Source organism: Triturus cristatus, chromosome 6, assembly GCF_964204655.1.
Source record: "Triturus cristatus chromosome 6, aTriCri1.1, whole genome shotgun sequence".
Lineage (NCBI taxonomy): Eukaryota > Metazoa > Chordata > Amphibia > Caudata > Salamandridae > Triturus > Triturus cristatus.
In genome coordinates, this window is record NC_140589.1 from 1,432,380,175 (window position 1) to 1,432,403,847 (window position 23,673).

Here is a 23,673-nt window from a genome sequence, read left to right on the forward strand (position 1 = left end):
CAAAAACAGACTTTTATCACATGGCACAGTTCCCCCATGTCATCGGCTGTATTGATGGTACACACATCCCAATCTGTCCACCAGCTGATACAGAGCACATCTACAGGAACAGGAAGTCCACCCACTCCATCAATGTGCAGGTGATCTGTGATGCAGGGAACATCATCACAGATATTGTTGCAAAGTTTCCTGGGAGCACCCACGACTCATACATCTTCCAGAATAGTGGGATCTACACACGACTGAGTGCCGGCGAATTCGGAGAGGGATACCTGCTGGGTAAGTAACAGTGACGCCCCTTGAAACCTGCAAATCAGAGTGTATAGAGGCATGTAACTGATGGTTCCCTCTTACTCATCCAGGCGACAGTGCATATGCATGCCGTTCATTCATCCTCACTCCCTACCTACACCCAGCAACCCAGAGTGAGAGACGATACAACGTGGCCCACAAAACAACACGCAATGTGGTGGAGCGCACGTTTGGACTACTGAAGAGCAGGTTCCGCTGCCTCCACAAGAGCGGAGGCGCACGCCAGTACAAACCCATCACCTGCTGCAAGATTATTGCCACTTGTGCAATGCTGCACAACCTTGCCACGAAAAAAGGTACAGATGTGGAACTAACATATGTTGAGGACAACGAGGATGAGTCAGGCCAGCCAGAGGGCAGCGCAGCTAGAGTGCCAACTGCAATCGATGGGAGAGATAGACGGGCAGAGATCACATGCAACTATTTCTGAGTAAGTGAGGGGACACAGCGAGTTGTGAGAAGTCATGACGTAGTTTAATGTGGCACCACGCCATGAACACATGAACAGGCCAATCTGGCAATATACCATCTATACAAGGAGTATGTCCAGGGTTACGTCACCCAATGGGAAGTGGCTAAGCAGGGCCACATCAATGTTTGCGCATACGCGCTGCAGTGGTGGATTGCACGGCCTGTGCATCCTCACTAGAGCCAACCCCAAGCCGCCTGCTGCTCCTGCGTGCTTCTGGGACGGGGGGTGTGATGCTGCTGCTGGTGTCGATGCGCTCCGCAGCATCCCCTGCAGCAGTTGTCGACGCCTGACTAGTCAATAGCACCCCTAGTGCACTTGTCACCTGCACCATCCCCCGAGACAGGTCGCTGCAGCACTGTGTTAGGCCCTCCTGCATCGTCACAGAGCGCCGGCAAAGTAGGGAAGTCGCAGTTGCCAGACGGTTGAGTGCCCTGCTGGTAGTGTCCCTTCTCTGGCGTTCCCGGCGCCGTGCTTCGATGTCAGCATCTAATTTGCTGCACAACTGCTGGATTGACTGGGACATGTCCCGAATGCCCGCAGCCATGCCGCCAATGTTTGTGTCCATGTTGACTAAGCTTGTCTTCATCACCCGCATGTGCCTCTGGACTGACATAACTGCCTTTGTTTGCAGGCGCTGTTGCTTCAACATTTGGCCCTCGAGCCCCAAGAAGACACCATGGCCGTCAGTGGGTGCTGGTGGACTCTGGACACGCGACCTGCGGCGCCCTCTTGCTCCCGTCTGTGCTGCCTGTGAGGTGTGGGGCACAGTGGGATGGCTCCCTTCCTGGTGCCCGGTGCGGTCTTCTGGGCCCATGCTGTCGTCTGACGAGGTGTCGAAGGCTCGTAGCCTGGCTGCTGGACGCCTCCTCATTCTCACACCTGCAAGCGGAGATGTGGCCGGTGATTCGAACATGAGTGGCGATGCTGGCTGTGGTTGTGGTGATGCTGGCTCTCGGTGAGGTGATGCTGGCTCTGTGTGCGGCGAGGCTGGCTGTGTTGGTGGTGCGGCTGCCAGTGGGCCTGCTCCCTGGTCTGAACTCGTGCTGGCTAGAGGTGATTTTTGTGGCAGGTGTGCCGTCTCCCCTGCAGCATGCCCTGTACTGCATGATGTCACATCTGTGGACAGAAAAACAACATTGGCTCAGTGTCCCCGAAGGGCTGCATTGCAAGCGTCACAATAAATCATTTCACATTCCAATCTGTCCTCTGTCTCCTTGTGCCTCGAGTGCGTGACATGCCCTGTTGCCCTGTGACATTTACGTCATGGTTAGTGTTGCCCTGACTACATCTCCCGGAATGCATTGCCTGTCTGCACTGACACGTGTGGACTGCAGTGTGATTCTCGTTTCACAATGGGGGATGTGGGATAGGGGTAGGGGGGGCTACATTGCTGTGCTTTCGTCTTACCTTGGTGTGTTGCGGCTCTGGCAGAGCTGTCGGCGTCCCCAAGACCCACGACGCTCTCTTGCTCGATTGTGGCCGCCACCAGCTCCTCCAGTTCGGTGAGGGCAGGTGCCCTGTTGGTTCCACCTCCGGTCTGGCTGGCCTCCTTCTGGATGTCGCCCATCTTCCTCTTGGTCACAATCCTCAGGTCATACCAGCGCTTTTTGAGGACCTCAATGTCCCTGTGGGTCACTCCCACAGCATTGACCTGCGCCTGGATGGCCAGCCATATGTTGCGCTTTTCGGCCTCAGGCACTTGCAGGGATTGCCTCCCAAACAGCTTCTGGTGCTGCTTCACCACCTCCTCCACCAGCACCTGGAGTTCCTTGGGGCTGAATTTGAGCTTCCTCCTCCTTTCCCCTCCGTCTTTCTGTGTTCTCTGGCTGGACATGCTGTTCGTTTCCCGCTCGCACATGCAACTGCTCCCTGCCTCTCCTCTGCACTCCAAGCCTCTCCAGGGTCGGCTAATTATGTACACCTGCCTGGGTGTGGCCACGTCGGCTAATTGTGTACACCTGCCTGGGTGTGGGCAGTTCCTGGTTGGGTGGGCTGTCGTTGCACAGGATTAGCTGTTTCGTCAAGTCATGTGATGTTATTTACCGAATCCGTACATACCGATTCGGTATTTTCCGATTCGGTGGATACCACCTCGGTATTTTCCGAATCGGTAGATACCACCTCGGTATTTTCCGATTCGGTAATTATCACCTCGGTATTTACCGATTCGGTGAATTCCGATTCGTATTTACCGAATGTTACCGAATCGGTAACTGTTACCGAATTTTTACCTACATATAACTTACCGATTCTAATTTACCGATTCGGTACGGCTCGGTATTTAAGAACCGGTAAAATTTATTTACCTACATGAGGCCCATAGTTCCAAGTGTCAAAAGAAGTGACACGAGTACAGGAAATATGCACTGCGATTAAGAGAGATCTTTTTTCTCTGTCCACGTCATACATTTTTTTAAAAAAAACAGGCTGGCTGTTAATACCTTTTGAAGTGCCAGGTAGACCTTTGTAGTAACGTATGTTAACCATGAAATTTCTAACTACTTTATTGCATGAGATCATATGGGTTTTGGTCTGTAACAGAGTTATGAGATCATGGATGCAAAAGCAAAATGTTCATATTTTTCTAACTTATCTTCTTTTAAAATTCTTAAACATTATCGTAATTTCCAAATAAATTTTGCATCTTAAATGTAACATTCTACTGTTGCCTTTCACTGTATTGTAAAAAAGGCAAATTTGTTTAATCCGCTAGCCACAGTGTAATTAGCCGCACTGCACAGTGGGACATGTAGTTTATTTATCATTTGGCTGCATAACCTTTTCAAGAAAAAACGGCGAGTGTCTGGGCAGGTATTTTGGAGACCTCTTGGCTCAATGGCGTGAGCAGGCACACTCTTTATTAGTATAGTGCAAAGGATTCTGTGGCAAGCAACTTTTCTGTCAGGTTTTATTGCACTTTATTTATAGCACTTTACATTTCTGTTGGGTGTATATGTAGGCGTTTAAACGAAAACCAGAGTTAAAAAAAAGAATGATTCTGTAATATCTGAATGACCGAATGGAAATACATAAGCGAATATAGTAGATTTGTCCGAGAAACAAATCGGTTGTTTCTTGAAGTAAAGTATGAAAAACATTTTCCCTACATTTAGAATCTCTGTTTGTCTACATGGGATTAGCAAAAGTCCTCCAAAATAGCGAAAGGTTGTCATCCAGCCACTTTTCCTTCTAGAAAGCACTGTCATGCTGCAAAATTGTAGGTACAGCTTTAGTGACCTGGCAAGGTACGATATTTTTTCAAACCATATTAAAAAGGGAATTTTGATGCATTTTAATAAGTAGTGATTAAAAGGCAAAAGCAATTAGCTATTAAGGATTGCTAAAGAAATACTGAGTTTTCAGAGATCAGGTGTCGGAATGGTTAAATCACCGGAATTGCAAGAACCAAAATACGGGAAGTGGTTACCGCCTCTGGTGTCCCATAAATGACACCCTTTTTATTAGCATGCATTAGAAACTGTGTTCAAGGCAGAATTGACCAGTTTCCAAGATGGCTGCAGTGTTTTGAATCCCGCAGCGCAGCTTCACTGATGCTCAGCGATGAAACTGGGCCTTCAATCCTTCCTTGCCAGGTCTTATACCTTATCACCTGGGGATGCACTCGGAAAACACTAACAGCATCATTCAAATGAAGAAGACAGTACTGGTTTGTACTCTGAAGTCTGGTAATGTGGAGGATAAACAGTGTGATGCCCTTAGCTGCATCTCATCCTGCCCACACACCAGGCCAGGAGGGAAGCTGACCGCACCCACACCATAGAGCACACTGTCTTTTCCACTGGACTCGGTCAGACTTCCTCTGGATCTACCAGCGCATAGTGTGACACCATCCTTCTTTGTCCATTTTTCCCTCTAAGTGCAAAGACCAGGCCCTGGAGAAGAATGGGCTCCCCCTGGGAAGGTATGTGTACCAATGCACATTCATATACCGTTTTCCATCTTCCATGACTCATCAGTCTGCTGGCGCTGTGTGACCTTGTGTAAGGACTGTACTATGCTTGCTCCCCTGCACTGCTCCCAAGCATTCCTGTGTCACGTCTGACGCCTTGAGTCATTCCTGGCTTTATAGCCATCATGGCTTTGCAATCTGAGGTTTTAAGCCAACACTAACAGTGATAAAAGTGGACTTCCTTGTGCCAGGATGCTAGGTGCCAATGGTTGTGGAGCCCAGTCTGCTTGAGTTTGTCATGTATGGAATGGGCCAACATGGCTGCTCTGCCGTTGGCTGGCGGTGGTGGTTCTTCCACCCATGTAGCTGGATGTCTTTCTCATTTTTGAGGGGAGTAATGTAGAGAAGTAAGAACAAGATATATCAGAACAAAGAACCTACTCGTACACATGCACTCTACTATGGTCTCCATGGTGTAATGCCTGTAGTAAAACTGACAGTCCTTGGAAAATGTCTGGTGTGCTGCTTTTGAAGGATAAGAGGAACGGTCCCTTGATTTTTTTTTTTTTTTTTTTACAGAGTGGAGTTTTCATATATTTTCTTTACTACCTTCAATTTTAGTTTACATTCTGCAATACTTGTTCTATCCCCCCTCTTATATGATTATTGTAGTGAGTCACACTTTCTCACTTATCTAAAACTTCGAAAGAAATATGTGTAAATACTAAAATTGAACATTTTTATATACTTTTTAAAAATAAAGACAAAGGGTCTTCCCCGAGCAAATACAAGTCTAACCTCCCAAAGCCTATTTACCAGAATCTTGACCCTTTTTTCATAAAATATAATTTGCTAGGTTGGGCACTCTATTGGTACACAGCCAATTTTCAGGACTAATATATCTTAAAAAAAAAAACTGATGTTGTAAGCTGAAATGCTATAAGAGCTTACTTATACTCCTGTACCACAATGCGTGCGGTGTTGGATTTGAATACAGGGAATGATGCCCTTTGAGAACAAGAAATTGTGTTCTTTCATGGTCCTTTTGAAGGTAGGCAAATCTGAAAAATAGAGATAAATGAAGAACAAATTGGTCTGCGGAATGGATAGGCAAAATTATAGATGCCGGCAATACGTGTTAACTGTGTTTTAAAGAGAAGGAGTGGGTGAACCATTAGAAGAACTTTTGTTATATTATACGAAATCTCTCTTGTACTTATTGAAAGTGGATTTTTATTAACAATATCATTGCCATTATTGTACTTCTATTGGTGTGTTTGCATAAAATTGGTTTTCAAAGAGCATGAAATGCAGTGTAAACTGTTAAACATACTAACTATCGGTCATCCATTAAAAAAACGAGGCCTGCCAGGATCTTTCATGATATACAATTTTTTTTTTTGCGGGTCAAAACCGAGCCCCCACACTGGGAAAGAAAGCTAATCCTCTCCTAAAATACATTTTGACGGATGTATCTCTCACAGAGACCATTTCAACCTGACAACTGGCTCAACTTCAGGATTAACACAGACAAACACAGTTTTCCTAAGGTGTCCTTCCTGGGAGCTTTGGTTGTGTCGCGTGTTTCCAGTTATTAAGGCACTTTACTTATGTCTTTGGAGGTAAAACCTTAGTTTCGAAAACCAGATCCCAACTTTTGCTGAAACCTGTCAGGGCACTTATTAAAGGGGCAGGATTCCTAGCTCTAGTTGCAGGTCTAGGCACATGTATATTTTTCCCACTCGTCTATCGTCATTGTTGTGTGCGCTTGACAGGCCGCGGATCTTCCATTTAAGGGTCCGTCTTCAAGATAAAAGTGTTCAATAGCAAATAATGTTATTTGAAATGATAACTAATAAATTAAAATTACAATACTCGATTCCCCTTTAGGATGCAGAGTTGCTGCGGTTTAATTGCATCAGTATCCTATGTATAGAACTATGTGTCTTTTGGGAAGAGCAAATGGTTATCTGAATTTTAAGACACCAATTATGTTGATTTGTGTTTCCTTTCATTACCCCACAGATGACTACCATTTTCCCCTGGATGTCTTACCCACTGTGACCGAATCGTGTGGTCTCGTGATTGGAGCAAGAGATCTGCATAGGGGGATCAGACGTTTCCACTACTGCGACAGCAAGAATATGGAGCTGTCGGACAGTGACCGGCCCGTCAGCTTCAGCTCCACGTCCTCCTCCGCCTCCTCCAGGGACAGCCACTGCTCCTTCGGCAGTAGAATGACCTTGGCCTCAAACCATCATTTGGGATCCTTCCAGCAGGATCGGGAGTCTGGTGCCATCAAGCTGGAGCTCGTTCCAGCCAGGCAGCTTGCCGGGAGTGAGCGGCTCCTGAAGAGCGAACTCAGACAGCCATGGGAGGCGGAGAATCCTGAGAAACGGCAAGGCGCGCAGAAAAAGGCAGAATCAAATGGTTCCAAGAAGCACGCTGAGTCCCTTGTGATGGAGCCCACACGCCCAAAACTTATGTATGTGGACCGGGTTGTCCAAGAAATTCTCCAGACTGAAAGGACCTATGTGCAAGATTTGAAAAGCATTGTAGAGGTAAGTGACTGCGTGGCGTCATGGATTATACCAATCCATCAGCTCCAGGGGTTTCTATTTTATATATTCTCTGCTGTGACTTAACTTTTTATGACTCCATACCTCCTAATTGGGTAGGCATTGCAGCATGTAGGTGTTCCATAGGAATCAACTGTAGGAGTATGGATTTGTTGTTGATGATGTGCTCACCATGAATTGAGTTGGTGATATAATGGAGTTCTTGGCTTTTGTCTATTGCTTATCTTCGTTTTTAACCATTTTTATTTACAAAGCATTCTGCGCGCTCTCTATGACATACCATTGAATGCAAATTACTGGAATCGACTTTGGAAAGTCTTGTGCTCCTCATGTACCAGAAGTAACCATGCTGAGGGTTAAAATGCCTGTTCACACAACATTTTGCTAGGCCTGTTGAAATGTAATAGATAAAGGGTGCCAAACGCCTGCGTGTGGATGAATTCATCAATGATCCACAGACTGCATAACACTGCCTGGTCCGGAGTCCCATGCCCGATCCTTGTGCAGATGTTCTACGCCTCTGCTTTACATTGGGATGTAGCTAGCTTCTCATTCTGGACACGGTTTTACGGAATCATTGTACTAAGGCATCGAGTGCAAGCATTAGTGGGGCCATTCTCTGTCCGTGTATGGGATTCCTGGGGGCTGTTCTGGGGAGTGATAATTGCGGTATGTAACAGGGGTTACTCACTTTATAGCCTCGATTTACGGACCATGGAAGGTTGGAGAAGAGTTTGGGTCTTCCGTGAAAGTCCTCTGCTGCGTACCCAGCCTGACACGCCCCATCCAGCTTGTAACTCTGCCTCACCTGGGTAGAGCTTAACTCCCTGTAGGTGTAGGAGGTGGTAGAGGCACAAAAAGAAGTAGAGCCTTTGAGAGGAACTGACCTGAGCTGTGTCTTCTTGCCCCCTTGGGCTTCTATTGAAGTCTTTTTGGGAAATCGCTCTCAGTACCAGAGCAGTACCAGACTTTGGGTGGGGGGTTGGGGGGTTGACATAATACTGTCTTCCTTGTTCCCACACCATATTCTGGAGGAAAAGGAGCTGGTGCGGAAAATCTCTTAAGTTCTGGGCTCCAAGCCTCTATGGTTTCATCTCTAACTGTCTCCATCAAACCATCGGACAAGGAAGAGCTGGATCGTGGGTTTTCTTGGCCTCCACCCTTCCCTCTGATTCCAGCTTGAGCTTGCCAATATGCAGACACTCAGTTCCGGTTGACTCTCATTTCTGGATACCTGAGTGCCAAGCTGAATGCCAGAGAGGTTGCTTGAGATTCTATAACCCAGCCCTTTACCATATCGGGGGGGTCGCCCACTCGCCGCTCAATCCTACAAGTTGAAGGGCCCAGGACCGTCTTTTAGCATTGTGAGCTGTGCTCGAACTGTATCTTGAAGGCCCTCTCAATGACTCCCCAAAAGGATGAGTGAGGCTCAGCTTTGTCTATTACCGTTAACACAGTCCAGCCTTGTCATGACCCCCGGGACACTTTTGAAATGTTATAATGCATGGGTTTTATTAAGCAGACTGAATTTTTTTCTGGATAACATTTACTTTTTATCATGGCGGTTCCTTTTTATAATGATGGTACATCGGTGAGTGCACACTCCCTGGCGTGAAGGTGCATGCTTGGTACTGAGGGCACAAATCTCTAATGGAAGCTATTAAAGCCATGCCCAGTCATGACTCGAGTTAGTTCACCACCTACCTTGCGATAATGTGTGAGAGCTTCAGAGTAGGAGGAAGGGAGTTCCCCGTAACGTAATTATTTTTTAATGTGCTATTTTCCATGGGCTCAGCTGAGCTGAACTCAGACTGCAGGTCCCACAATGATGCTAAATTCAAGAATGCTTTGAGCTGCAAAGTGGTAGACAGAGTGTGTAAGTAATTGAGAACTTGTAATAGCCCAAGTGAGAGCTGGCAAGGATGTGGTTCAGGATTTTAGGAACATTCTGGTACCCTATTGTATATGAGTGATGCCCCAGCCTCATCTCCCCATTCATACTCCGCCCCATCCTAGCATGCCCTGGTACACCGTCTCTGTATAAAAGATACTTTGACTAGGGCATTGTTTGTTGAAACCAATGGCTGTAAGCTTCTAATGCCACACCACAAATCTAGGCTGTTGCATTAAACCCATTCCCTACTTTGCTCGCATTGCGACTATTCCCCTTGTGTAAATTTCAGTCACATGGTCTTGTACCTTAGATGATCCAATTTGATGAGATTTCAATGTTTGCTTTTCCTGCATAGTTGTAATCTCACTGATCTTCTCATCTTTCTTTTTTTTTTTTTTTTTTACTGCCAAGCGCTTTATCTTACATTACCTATCCTTTGTGTTTTGCACTATTGAGTGGCTGCTTGTATGCCTGTCTCATTTGGAAATTATTTTAGATTTCATGCTAGCTGCCATCATGTGTAATGCATCGGATGTTTTAGTGTTGTGTATTGTATATTTCATGCAGTATGTGAAAAGTGTTGGAAGCGTAGGACAGCAAATCAAGGACTAGAGCGGTCTTCGCTGTCGGAACTTCTTCCGCAAGAGTTTCTTTGGAGTGGGCTTGAAGGGTCCTCACGTTTTGCAGGTGGGCTCTAAAGATGGCGGGCTTGGCAGATGTTCACTGAAAGTAATCGTTTTATTTCAGTCTGACAACCCTACCCATTAATTCTGAGCTGACTAATGAACACACATCTTCCTTTTTCCTGTAACCAAGGGAAGTGAGTTTTGTGTGATTTTCTGAGGCCAGCTCGCGCACCAATCCTGCTTAAAGTCCGTGTTTTCTACCTTGATATGTATTGCATGCCATAGGTGCCTTTCACTGCACAATATTCAGTATGATCAGGTGGGTGCATGTCCGAGGTCACGTAATGGTGGATTAACGCCTCCTTTCATCTTTGCTAGGTTGAATAAACTAGCGTCCTTGAACACTGCGGTTTTAGCACTACATAGTGCTACGGAGTCGCAAGAATGGGGCAAAAAGTATAGTTCTGCCTGACTAGATCGAGCAATGAAACAGAAAAAAATTGCAACCCTGAGCATTGCATGAGAAGTTAGGCACTTCTTTTCTTCTCCATGTATAATGAGGTCAATGCACATTTTTTACGTGAACATAAGTGCCCATGCACGTTTTCTTGTTGCCGTTGGCCTGCGTTTTGTGTTGATAGCCGTAGGACGATGTCTTAAAAATTTCTGAAGGTTCCATTGGTGACCCAAACATGATTTAGAAAGGGCATCCCTCTCCTCAAGCCATTTCATAGACATTATTAAAAGTCTTTAAAAACACATTAACGCTTAAGTTTTAATCTATCTAGTTTACATTTGAAGCACAACTATTTAAGTGATGAATTTAAGGTTTATAAGTTCTCCATTTAGTTTCTCGTCACTTCGGCCCAGATTCATACCATGACTGTATCCTACACTGAGCAGCTTTTCACTTGAAGCCTAAGCAGCAATGTTTGTAATACAATGCTTAAGCCCCCTCTGTCAAGCTATACATTCCCTAAGAAGTGGGAGATGCTGGCTTGGACATTCTGGTCTTAAAATAGGACCCTCGGTCCTCAGAACACACGAGAAGCCTGTGCGTATGCTAGTCAGGCACAGAAACTACCCATGTGACCCTTTCAAGAGCCTTGTGCTGAGGAGCCGTCAGTGATGTCAACTGGTGCATTGGGAATAGGACCATCCCTGGAGGTATGGCCTTGAAAATGTATGTGCTAATGTCATCATTCGCATTTGTGTGGATCCTCTTCTGCATGTGGTAATGGTCAGTAATTAAGGTGCAAATTCAAATAAAAAGAATCCTTTATCGTATATGATTCAGATAACTTTATACAGCACAATATATGCAGAAAAAGTCATCTTCCAAGTTAATTTGGGTCAGGGAACATAAATGTCATTAGGTACATTACATGAATTTACATTGGTCCAAACAAAACAGCATTTTAAGTGCTGGAGTGCTCTCTATACACTGACAAAAAGCCATTTTGGGTCCTTCTATCGCAATATGTTGCCACCGTTAGCGGGACCTTACCTTGTCTTTTGGAAGTGCTGGCCCTCAGAATAGATGTTTTAATCACAATCTGCAGTGATATGTGCCCCTGGCACAATACTCAATCTGGCTCCAACAGAGGAGCTCAATTCAGCTCGAGGTAGTAGGGGAGTCGGTGGCTATTTTTGAAGAAGTGTGCCTCCTCCCACTTCTAATTTAACGCATGTATGAGCCACCTTCCTGGCTTAGGAGTGGTTGGACCATAACCTATGGACACTGCACTGTCAGTTGCAAACTTATTGCTTACTTTACTGATGCTTGCAGGTGAGGGATCCCATTTGCTCATACAAATTGCAGTGGCGTAACAGCAAGGTATCAATCTACTGCATCTTTATAAGCAGGATTGACATGTCTCTTCCATCCTTTCATTTCTACATCTGGTTGAAAGCAAATTTCCTAGATGAAAATGAAATGTCAAACACATCTCACATGCTGGACCCTGTTAAACACCATCTCTAAGATGAATTACTTTTGTGTGAATGTTGCACATGTATCAACCTGGGTTCTAGTGTGTTGATGCTCTGCGTTGTTAGTAGGTGTGCAGAAGTTTCCTAGTGCTGTTTAGCCTTACAAGGGAAAGATGAGCAAATCTTATCCTACCCAATGCAGGCTCCGTGAAGAGCATCACTTAAAGCACATCGGTCTTGCCCCTTTAAATTACTCAGAAAAAGCATAACTTCATGCGTAGCAATGGTCTGTGTTTGTCAAAGTTGAGATAGACAGGACAAGTCCTATTTCAAGGAAAATCTCAGTAGGTTTGTTTCGTTGACCTCGTCATCTAAATCTGCTCTCCTCCCTTCAGCACTTCTGTACACATTGGCCGCTGACCACGCTATATTGGTCAGAAAAGCACATGAAATGTTGGCCAAAAGTTCATTTTCAGCCTGGCTTGAAATCCTGTTACCATCACTAACACTGAGACTTTAGTTGTTCACTATGGGTCTATTCCATTTGGCCACCCAAGCGCCCCTTTGTGCCAAAGTCCTCAAAACACAGAGGAAGGCCCTCTGTTTATTGGCCCATGCAGGCCATGGTGTCCTTTTACGGGCCTTTCTTTTCATGCGGTGCATTGTGGGAAGACAACACTCCACTGATTGACTCTCCCTGCAGTGCTTCTCTGCATTGCCAGAGTTGGCGGTCTAATCAACCCAGTGACTCCTCTGCTGCAAACTTGATGAACTTTATTCCTTGAGGCCTAATTTAACTTAAGCGGGCCATAACCTGTCCAACCTTGATGAGGAGAAACGCCCAGGACTGCAGCATCAGATACCAAAAGCAAAGGGCCTGCGTCTACATGATCTGGAGAGTACCTCCCCAAAGTACACTCCCAAATTGTGAGACACAGCCCAGTGACCGTTTGCACAGCGCAGCTCTTTGCAGCCTTGCACCGTCTCTTTTCACAAGGATATCACTGCGTAACTTTTGCTCACCTTTTTTCGAAGGAGCCTCTCCTGGTGAAGAATTGTTACTTGCACACATAAGAAAATGCCGCCTTGCCACATATTTAGGGCATCCCAGACTGGGATCATAGAATGCAGAGCATGGACGCATCTGTTATTATGGCCGCAAGTCTTGAAGTGCTTGGCTAGTGGCTATGTTGCTGATTGACAAGCATATAGTTATTAGCTGAATGCCACCCTCACTACATAGTTATTACTGGACTTTTAAGCCAACGATACAAAGCATGCCGTTCCTGTTATAAGTATGAACCTAAAAGATTGGATTGACTTAGTCTCTCTTCTCACATGAGACAAGTTTACAGATTTACTTACACACCAATTCTTGCTCTCCCTGTCCTCTGGTGCCCATTGCTAATCCTTTGTTATTAGACGTGGTATAGATGTTGTACCAGGGTGGCATATGCAAGCTAGCTCTACAGCTTCGAATGATGTGGTGCCCGTGGTTGGCCAGGGCTTGCATCCAGAGAGTACTGTTAGTGCAGTACAGGTGTTCTGCCCAAGAAGAACTAAGCAATGGGTGGAGAGACAAACAAACGCATCCATTAAAAAAATAGCCCTTTGTTGCATCAGTAAAGAATAAACAATACATTTCTAGGAGTGTGCTCTGCTTTATGAGATCAGTTGTATTGTGCTTTCCTCACAGTTTGAGAAATTACACAAACAGGAAGTTGCGCAGTGTGAATCATAATTGAAAAAGCTAATTTTGTGCACTTGATTAAAAACCATGCAAAAGCCCGCAATAGTTGAATTAAAGTAACCAGTATGGGGCTTAACCTGGGCATACCAACTAAAACCATGAAGTTTGATTAATCACAGGAAAGACCCCAAAACACCTAATGTTGGCGCTAACCCCATCAGCAACAAGTTACATTAAAAACTTCCCAGTTATTCAGTTACTTCCACAAGTTGCACAGACTTCTAGGAGCACATGGTAATTTCTACATCCATGAACTTTATAAATCTGAAGACCATCGGAGGGTCAGGGGCGTAGCTATTAGTGGTGCAGCAGGTGCAGTTGCACTGGAATCCTGAGCTGCGATGTGCCCGTTGCACCTCAATCATGGATACTTTTAAATACCCAACAGGGGTTTCATGGGGCCATTTTCCATACTTGTATAAGGGTCCCTGGCTTCCTTGCTGCGCCCTGCTGGGGGTGATCATTGTCCATACACCGTAGGGCGGCTGCGTCACATGATCTCTAGTCGAGTTGGTGGAAGAACAGATTTAGCAAGGACTTTAGGTTCCCTATTCAAGGCTGGTCAGCAGAACAAGACATGTACCAAATATTCTCCCAGTGAAAACAATTGAAACTGAACCCTTATAAATTATATGCAAACGCCAAACATTCCTCCTTGAAGAAGTTTAATTTGATATGGTCAGTGAAATTGTTCTTTACATGCCAAACATTAAGTACTTGTGTAACCCTTCATCTGGAGTTCGACTATTCGAGTGTGCTGTTGACCAACTCAGACCATTATGGTTGAGAGCACATTTGGTGCTAGCATCGATGTTCTCAGCAGGAATATTAATACTTTTCTTGGCACACTAAAAGATCACAACCAAGTAGATTATTTTTTTTAATGGTTTCTAAGGACAATGTTTGACTAATACGGCCAAAATAGAGCCTAAGTTGGGCTTGACCTTCAAAATAGACCATGCAGCATTTGAAAGATGCTACACTGGCATTTCATACCCTCTAGAACTGGGGACTCCAGCCTATTTTGGAATAAGAGCTACTTATGTTCAATGAAAATCATACTGAGCTACTTTTATAGGTTCATAATAGTGACCACGTCAGACCAGATCACATTAGTGGCCATACCATGCAAGATTACCAGTAGTGATCACCTCAGGACCTCAGGCAAGGTTACCAGCAGTATTGTGAAAATAGCTTTATCAATTTGGAATGCATCTGGATAATATGACAGCCATACATCAGCTAAGCGTATGAGTTCTGAAAATATACACATTTCTGTCTCGAATACTCTTTTCAATTTTGGGATACATATATTAATCCAACCAAGCAAAAACGTCTACGTTAGTAGGCTTGGCTACACACAGGTGAGTTACTGACCGGTAGCTGGAGAGCTACCAGTAGCTCACGACCTACTCGCTGGCGAAGCCTGATAGACCTCATTCTCTTGAATCAAAGTTGGAACTTGCTTCACTTTAATGCCTTCCAGGTTAGAAGCCCAGGAAGGCCCTGAAATCTCCTTTGATATCCAATGTACAGCGAAATCCAATGAGGTAGCCTTGGATTTTGCACAGTATACAACATATTGAAGCTTTTTGGTATTTATTAAACCTACTGTCTTACAGCATAGCACAGATTCTATTCCATACAATTGTGTGTTTGAAACACACTCTACTGCCATACACTCGACCTCCTTAAAGTCTGTATTCCTTTATTGCTGCCACATGCATAGGATTGCTTATGTACTATGAGCCAGCCTGTAAAGTGTGGTTTTCAATACACCAAATTCAATGCCTTTAAACAAGGCAAGTGCTAACGTATTGAGTCCTCCGTCTCTTTTTATGGTGTTCGACTTCTGTGTTTGTGTCTATATATCTAGAGAAGGGCATCTCAGGAGTTCCAAAGACCATGGATTGGACCCCTCTAGAAGATTTTCCTGATGAGGAAGTTCAAGAACCAGCCATTCCCAATATAGGACATTGGGTAGTAATTAGATCTTCACCCCTTTCCTAGTCCTATTGGTGTCAGGATCTCCGTGCAGTAGTCATCCCCTCACCCTTTTAGCACCAGGGTCTGAGTGGAATCCCAGCTTTCCCTGTGCCAAGGCTAATATCGAGCTGTGAACACCTTTGATGATGGTAGGAAATATTCCCTCCTCATATGTTCGTCTACGAAGGAAGTATTTTGGGTCAGCAAGGCAATTTGGTAATAAATACCTACGACACTTGGCGGTATATCCCAAAGGCCAAGAAATCAAGCTTGCCCTATTGCAGGCTACCTTTTGCCTCCAGACTGCATCCTTTACCTTATTTGCTTCCCCAACTTCTCTGATTGGAACTGTTCCTATTCGCCGATTATAAAGACCCTCCCCATCTACAAACACCCTACGGTTTTTGTCACGAAGAACAGTATCAGATCCACACATCAATTCAAAGCTGCTGCTATAACCTCTGATTACCGCACTTTCTTTCATATGCCTTGAGAAAGAGCGAGCAAGGGGCGTAACACGTGTTGTCCATTCACTCTTAAAATAATGATTGGAGAAGACCATTGAGAGTAGAAAAGAATCTACCTCCTCCCACGTCGTACCTGCTCATCTATATCAAACCCTAGTGCATTCCATTTTAAATTTGTCATGTAAATCTTTGTATTGGGTTTCCAAATGTTGTTACTTTATAATAATTGGGGTGAGGGTCCTTCCCACCACACCGGAATGTACAAGCACACTGACTGACCGCTACGATCGGATGAATTGGCCAATCCAGTAGAATCCCTAGGGCCGGTGGTCCTCCTTTTGCTAAAAAATAAAGCTTTTAAGAAACCTGTAACAGTTAATTAAACAAACGGTGAACATTTTTTGGGGTGTACTTCGAAAACTACAGCGTTTGCTGCCACAGCAGGATCTAAACCAGAGCACTTCATTAAGAACAGGTGCATGTTTGTCGGGGATGTGCAACCTTGCTTGATGATTTTAAATCCTGCAAAGTGTTATTCACAAAACCCAATATGTAAAATATGTATTCATGATGTCAGCTGACAGCCTGTTTGCTCATATTCTTGTAGTTATGAATAAGAATTGTTCCTTTTTCGAGGTGAACAATGAAAGTCACGTGGTTTGCACAGCAGCATCCGATCTAGACTCCTTACTAGAGCCGTGGTCTGCACAGCAGCATCCGATCTAGACTCCTTACTAGAGCCGTGGTCTGCACAGCAGCATCCGATCTAGACTCCTTACTAGAGCCGTGGTCTGCACAGCAGCATCGAGTCTAGACTCATCACTAGAGCCCTGGTTTGCACATCAGCATTGGGTTAGACTCCTTGCTAGAGCTGTGGTCTCTACAGCAGTATCGAGTCTAGACTCATCACTAAAGCTGTGGTCTGCACAGCAGCATCAGGTTAGACTTATTACTAAAGCTGTGGCCTGCACAGCAGCAGCGAGTCTAGACTCATTGATAAAGCTGTGGTCTGCACAGCAGCATCGGGTTAGACTCATTACTAAAGCTGTGGCCTGCACAGCAGCAGCGAGTCTAGACTCATTGCTAAAGCTGTGGTCTGCACAGCAGCATTGGGTTAGACTCCTTGCTAGAGCTGTGGCCTGCACAGCAGCAGCGAGTCTAGACTCATTGCTAAAGCTGTGGTCTGCACAGCAGCATCGGGTTAGACTTATTACTAAAGCTGTGGCCTGCACAGCAGCAGCGAGTCTAGACTCATTGCTAAAGCTGTGGTCTGCACAGCAGCATCGGGTTAGACTTATTACTAAAGCTGTGGCCTGCACAGCAGCAGCGAGTCTAGACTCATTACTAAAGCTGTGGTCTGCACAGCAGCATCGGGTTAGACTCATTACTAAAGCTGTGGCCTGCACAGCAGCAGCGAGTCTAGACTCATTGCTAAAGCTGTGGTCTGCACAGCAGCATTGGGTTAGACTCCTTGCTAGAGCTGTGGCCTGCACAGCAGCAGCGAGTCTAGACTCATTGCTAAAGCTGTGGTCTGCACAGCAGCATCGGGTTAGACTTATTACTAAAGCTGTGGCCTGCACAGCAGCAGCGAGTCTAGACTCATTGCTAAAGCTGTGGTCTGCACAGCAGCATCGGGTTAGACTTATTACTAAAGCTGTGGCCTGCACAGCAGCAGCGAGTCTAGACTCATTACTAAAGCCGTGGTCTGCACAGCAGCGTCGGGTCTAGACTCATTACTAAAGCTGTGGCCTGCACAGCAGCAGCGAGTCTAGACTCATTGCTAAAGCCGTGGTCTGCACAGCAGCATCGGGTTAGACTCATTACTAAAGCTGTGGCCTGCACAGCAGCAGCGAGTCTAGACTCATTGCTAAAGCCGTGGTCTGCACAGCAGCATCAGGTTAGACTCATTACTAAAGCTGTGGTCTGCACTGCAGTGTCGGGTCTAGACTCATTACTAAATCAAATCGGGGACATTTGTACAGCGCACAAATCACTCAAGTCTCATGGCACTTTGCACACTGCTCTGAGAGATTGCTAGTTTAGTTGTCGAACAGCCATGACTTTAGCTTCTTACGAAAGCAGTTGTGATCTGCGATGGTGCGTAGGTTTAAGGGCAATTTGTTCCAAGAAGCAGGGGCAAGAAAAGAGAAGGACCTTCCTCCATTTCTAGCGGTCCGAATTCTGAGAGGTGTGAGAAATGATTTGTTGCTCGATCTCCGCGTCCTACGAGGCTGGTACCAGCTTAGTTTTTTGGACCAATACCCCGGGCCTACTCCATACATATTTTTATACTAGAGCTGTGGTCTGCACAGCAGCGTCGGGTCTGGACTCATTACTAAAGCTGTGGTCTGCACAGCAGCATTGGTTTAGACTCATTACTAAAGCCATGGTCTGCACAGCAGCGTCCGGTCTAGACTCATTACTAAAGCCGGGGTCTCTACAGCAGCGTCGGGTCTAGACTCATTACTAAAGCCGTGGTCTGCACAGCAGCGTCGGGTCTAGACTCATTACTAAAGCCGTGGTCTGCACAGCAGCGTCGGGTCTAGACTCATTACTAAAGCCGTGGTCTGCACAGCAGCATCGGGTCTAGACTTATTACTAAAGCCATGGTCTGCACAGCAGCGTCTGGTCTAGACTCATTACTAGAGACAGTTAACAGCTCACGGTTACCTTGGTTTAGTTGCCTTCATGATCAAAGGGTTTATCACAAGAAAAGCCCGTGGATGATGTGCTGGTCTACTGTTTGCCATAAGAGACCATGTCGGTCTCTGTAGTAACAAGCACAGGCTATGACACTGCCAAAGAAAGGGTCATATTATTTGTGTTGGATTTATCGGTTGTGTTGTGCCTGCAGCTGTTCCATGCGGCTTTAAATTTCTCTGGCTTCATATGGACACATCAGCGTAAAAGTAGCCTACAAACTTCCCTGTACGGTGAGGCCAGTGGTCCCTAGTTCAGGGGACCGCTGTGACACTGCCTTCAGCGTTCCTTGTAGACCCCTATGTTGCTGTTAGTGGAAGAATCCTAAAAGTGTTCCTCACACTCTGGTAGCGGGATTAACTCCTACTTCTTGTAAAGGGGTTGGTGGCGGTTATTTGTTTATTTTTAGATGTTTTGCATTTTTGTCGCAACCCATGGTGAAAGCCTACCATCCCACAAGTAGAATCTAGTGAGGAATGTAGATCCTTCACCCCATCCCTTGCAAAAGTGCACAAGAAGAACTATTTTTTTTTAAATATGCTCTATTTTTTTTTCGCTGCTGTGTACCGTGATCTTTTTGAGAATCTGGGCCCAAGATTTCAGTTGGTAAACCTACCATGGTTCTGGCAGGCATGGGTTAGACAAAGGGTCTACTCTTAGAGGTCTGGCACGAGAGAGCAGTCTTTATCTCTCTTTTTAGGTCTCGGCTCGAAGGCTGCGCTTGCGCAGTCTCGATCCGAGATTTAATGACTTGGAGAAGAGGGGCTTGAACCCGCCCCTCTTCTCCCCTGTTCTCCATTGGCTGGCCTCTTGAATGCTGGCCAGCCATTGGAGAAGAGGTTCGTCATTCCGATCAGGCCCCGTCTTTTTCGGATCGGGGGGCGTGTTTTTTGCAAGAAGTCTAATTATCTCCTCCAGCCAATGGCTGGAGGAGAGAAAAGACAAACACGCCCCCGAATCCGAAAATGCCGCTGCCTTTCTCCAAGGCATTTCTCCTTCGCCTCGGAGAAAGGCAGTGGTGTGCTCGTCCTCTCCCCCATTCCTTTCAGGAACAAAAGCATCTAATGCATGAATGAGACTAACCGAGAGTCCTGTAAAGTGAGTATAGAACACAATATGTTTGCCTTCTACATAAAATGATGAGCCTCCACAACGAGCAGCCCTCGGACCCGTCACGGACCTACGGACTCCGCCTCCCCCGGGGATTCCCAGGCCAGACATTTCACATTGGCTTAATTTCGGCCTTTCAACTGAACCGGCAAAAGGAACAATCCACAGTCTCGCATTCCGGTTAGGTAGCACGTCTGTCACTCACGTTACTGAGTTCTGCTAAACTTAACGCCCACTGTCAATCTTCCAATCCATCCCATACGAAACGAAAACTTCTGCTTTTATTGGTTCACGGAATTATGCCTACACCCGTATAAGTGTCGTGGGAGGTGAGAGCAGACTGACTGAATCGGCCGTTTGACAGGGTACCGCTGCTGTCAATCATCTAGTGGGCGGTGGTGAGAAAGACCGCTCTCATTACAAATAGATTGACATGACTGTAATCCAATCGATGTGAACAATCGGTTAGAGTAACGTTCTTCAGCACCGCCTGTTATAGTCTGACAATAAGGGTATCAAATCAGGACTTCAGATCAGTCACACAGTCTCTCTTTTGTACCACCCCCTTCAGACAGACCCCGCCTCCGAGGAGCTCCCGAGACACCGCCCCGGGGCCCAGGGGCGAGACAAGCTGGGAGACCCCCGAGGAGGATGTTCTCCCGGGGCTCCAAGAGACGCACCTCGGGCAGACAAGGGGTGAGTGTGGCTGGGGCTGGGGGTGGCAGAGGCTGATACGGGGTAGTAGGGGCTGTAGGAGCAGGGCCGCGAGTGACATCACTGGGTTAGCGGTGGCAGTGGAGGCTTCAGTGAGCTGCACTCACCCAGGGCACTGGAGTTCTGCAGCCGCTGCTTTGTCCACGTTATGTTATGTTTACGATGCTCCATAAAGCGCACGCAGACGGTTTCTTGGCGCTAAGCCACATAAATGTACATTTGCCGCACTGGTGACTGGTCACATAACCCACAATCAGCTGCATAATTAAGATTTCAACACAAACTTGTTTCTAGTACGCAGGTAACCAGGAGTTGGCCTAACGGATAGGGCGCTTGGCCGGGGAACAGGGTTTGAGTCTCGGCAATGACGCTGAACCTCCTGTGATTCTGGGCAAATCACTTTATCTCCCCGTGCCTAACAAAACAATGAATGTGTGTCCTCATGTAACGCAATGGGTGCTTGTGTAAAGCGCTCCGATACCTGATTGGATTCGGGTCAACATCGCGCTATATAACAAGCATTTACAATGCAATGGTCTCGGCATTGGTAAAATTAGAGCTATTGGCATTGCTCATGACATTATTTTTGTTTATGTTTTTGTTTTTAAAACATTTAAAGAAACGGCATTGTCATGAGCAATGCCAATAGCTCTAACTTTAACAATGCCGAGACCGTTACATTGTAAATGCTTGTTGGAATTTCAGCTGGCCAATCTCTGCTCTTAGTGCTGGTGCCATTGAGTTCCAGTCCTCAAAGTCCTTCGGATGTAGGCTGCTGCCTCATAGGCCCTGTATTTTGTTTCCACATTTTTTTGTGTGTATGATCCATGATTTCCCTGTAATTTGTGGTTGGGTGGGGGCAGTACCGTGCCCAGATATTTTGACTAGTTAACCAGCAGGTCTTTTGGATGGTGACTGATAGTTTCTCATTTTTTGTGCTCCCTGCGAGGCTTGCAGAGGGCATGGAAAGACTAATTTGCAGGGTCTAACTTTGGTCGGCCCGCGAAGAGTCTGAGAATATTTTACTGGTGCTGTTCACTTGTTTATTATACCCTTCTGAGTGAGTGATTTGCTTGTGGCTTTTGGTTATGCTCTGTTTGCTCCCTGCAGAAACCTTGGAGTTGATGCTGTATGGCGCAGGTGTGCTGCCATGGGAGCAGCGCTGAAATTGGAAAAATAAACCCAGTAATCCATAAATTGATGGTTGAGGAATGGCAGCAGAATGGGGGTGCGGTCATGAAGATCGGAGTCAATAACCCCCTTAGCATTTTTTAATGCAAACTCTGCCCCCAAAGAACGTAGCAACAAGGTTTAACTCTAATGGTAAAGCTGATCTGTCTCCTTAATTAATCATAGACTTCATTTTAAGATAACTTATGGGGTTAAAGCAACCGCCACCGAGATCTGTGTGTATCTAGCATACTTGCGGTATGAGGACTCCGGTGGTTAATGCAATTGCTAGATAAATCTGTGTGCAGTCCCAGGTTTGAATCATCATAACATAGTTCAGAGGGTTAACACGCCTGCTGCAAAGCATTGTGTGTAATTTGCAGGTCAGATTTGTGTTTTATATAAATGAGATTGTGGGTGAATGTTTTTATTGTAGAGATCCTTGTGTTCCTCTGTCTTCATTTATAGTTCTGGTAAAAACCCTCAGTAACTTATGCGCTGGCTTCAACTTCCAGGTAGCCAGCAGAGCGTTGGTTTGAAACCTTAGAGTTTTAATTTAGTCTTTCGTTATTTTTGGGTTGCTAAACTTGGGGTGCATTGGGTAGTGATGAACACTTACAATTAGGAGCCAAATAGTCCAGTACCTATTACGCGCTTTATGACTTTTCTGTGTATCAATAGTCAGACATATTTGACATTCCTACAAAGCGTATCGTAGGTCTGTGCATGCTTTGTAGGAATGTCAGATGTTTGTCTTTTTCCTACATACACAGCTTCAGAAAGTCAAACATACTTTGAAATCCCTGCTCATCTGTTGGCCACGTGGATATGTGACGTGCTGAGTGACTGAATGGAACTGTTTTCAGTGATCCAGTAGTCGGTGTATGCAATCAAGGTGTGAGTGATTGGAGTAGGGATGCTGACATTCAGTTGCTCAAGGCTGGGTCAAAAACCAGGATGAAAGTAATTATTTGTAAAGTGATGCATTAACGGCTTTCTGCACTTGAAACACAAATGAGAACCCTTCTCTCTTCTGCATGCTGCGTTTCGCACAGTGGAACATACTAGTGGTCACTGGTGCTGCTGGCTATGCTCTGTGTAGGCACACTGCACCAGGATGCTGTCAGGGTGATTGGGTGGGGCCAGTCTCTACCCAGTTACACCTCTGAATTTGCTGCTAGGAGGAGAATGAGGCTAGTTCTTGTTCAAGTTCTGTGTGAGCACGTTTAAGCTAGGCCTGGGCAGTGAACCATGTGCAGTTCTGAAAAACTCTGCAGATCAGTTTTTTCTTCACTCGAGCTCGCCAATGTCAAGTTGGCGAGCGCGGAAAATCCACCTCCTGGCAAGATTTCTTAACGTGGGCGGTCGCAATGGTTGTGACCGCTCACTTTGAGAAACCTTCCATTTGCGTTGATAAAGCTGCTGCTCGAGTAGAAAATCTACTCGAGCGACAGAAAAGTAGCAGGGCCCTCTTGCGCTGCGCATGGTGCTGTTCACGCTGAATTTGCAGCGCGAGACAAACACCCGGCAGTGAAATGCAAATGGCGTGAAGAAACACACTCAGATGCTTGTGGAACTCCGCTTAGCGCAGCAGAGTTTTTTGGGTCACGAACTCCGCCCAGGCCTAGTTTAAGCCCAGGATTGCTGATTCTTAAAACTGAGGAGTCCTGCCTGCATGAAGTGCCATTGAGTAACTTGGACTGGAGGCGGGAGATGACCATATTACCCCTGCCTGTAATCTGTGCAACAGTTGAACACAGCGGAAGGGAGATGTGTTTAAACAAAGTGCAGATATAGCCAGTATTAAGAGGAAAGACACGACCCAAAACTCGTGCCGAACGCCCCCCCTGAATCTGGTCTTGGCGTTTACCCCACTTCGGCTCAAAACGTCCTCTTTGCGCTGCCAATAAACATGCTCCTATTTGCACAAAGAATGAGGTGCATTCCAGAAATGTGTGGGCCTGCAGGTCGCATAGAGACTGGAGTAGACCAGGGTCCCTCCACCTCTTCCGTTTGCTAGCAGACGCCACCTCTGGTTGGGAAGGGGCTCC

The 23,673-nt window shown here is 45.9% G+C and overlaps 1 protein-coding gene across 5 annotated transcripts in view; it reads left to right on the forward strand.

Moving 5' to 3' along the window:
• PLEKHG1 (pleckstrin homology and RhoGEF domain containing G1) overlaps positions 1-23,673 on the forward strand; it is a 260,178-nt gene that overhangs the window by 38,816 nt on the left and 197,689 nt on the right. For 4 of the 5 annotated variants that reach the window (XM_085612487.1, XM_085612485.1, XM_085612489.1 and 1 more), the window contains exon 2: positions 6,720-7,255. In XM_085612487.1, the coding sequence (XP_085468613.1) occupies positions 6,720-7,255 (536 nt within the window). Of the gene's footprint in view, positions 1-1,415; positions 1,740-6,719; positions 7,256-23,673 lie in introns of all 5 variants that reach the window. The other variant, XM_085612486.1, reaches the window with a different exon arrangement.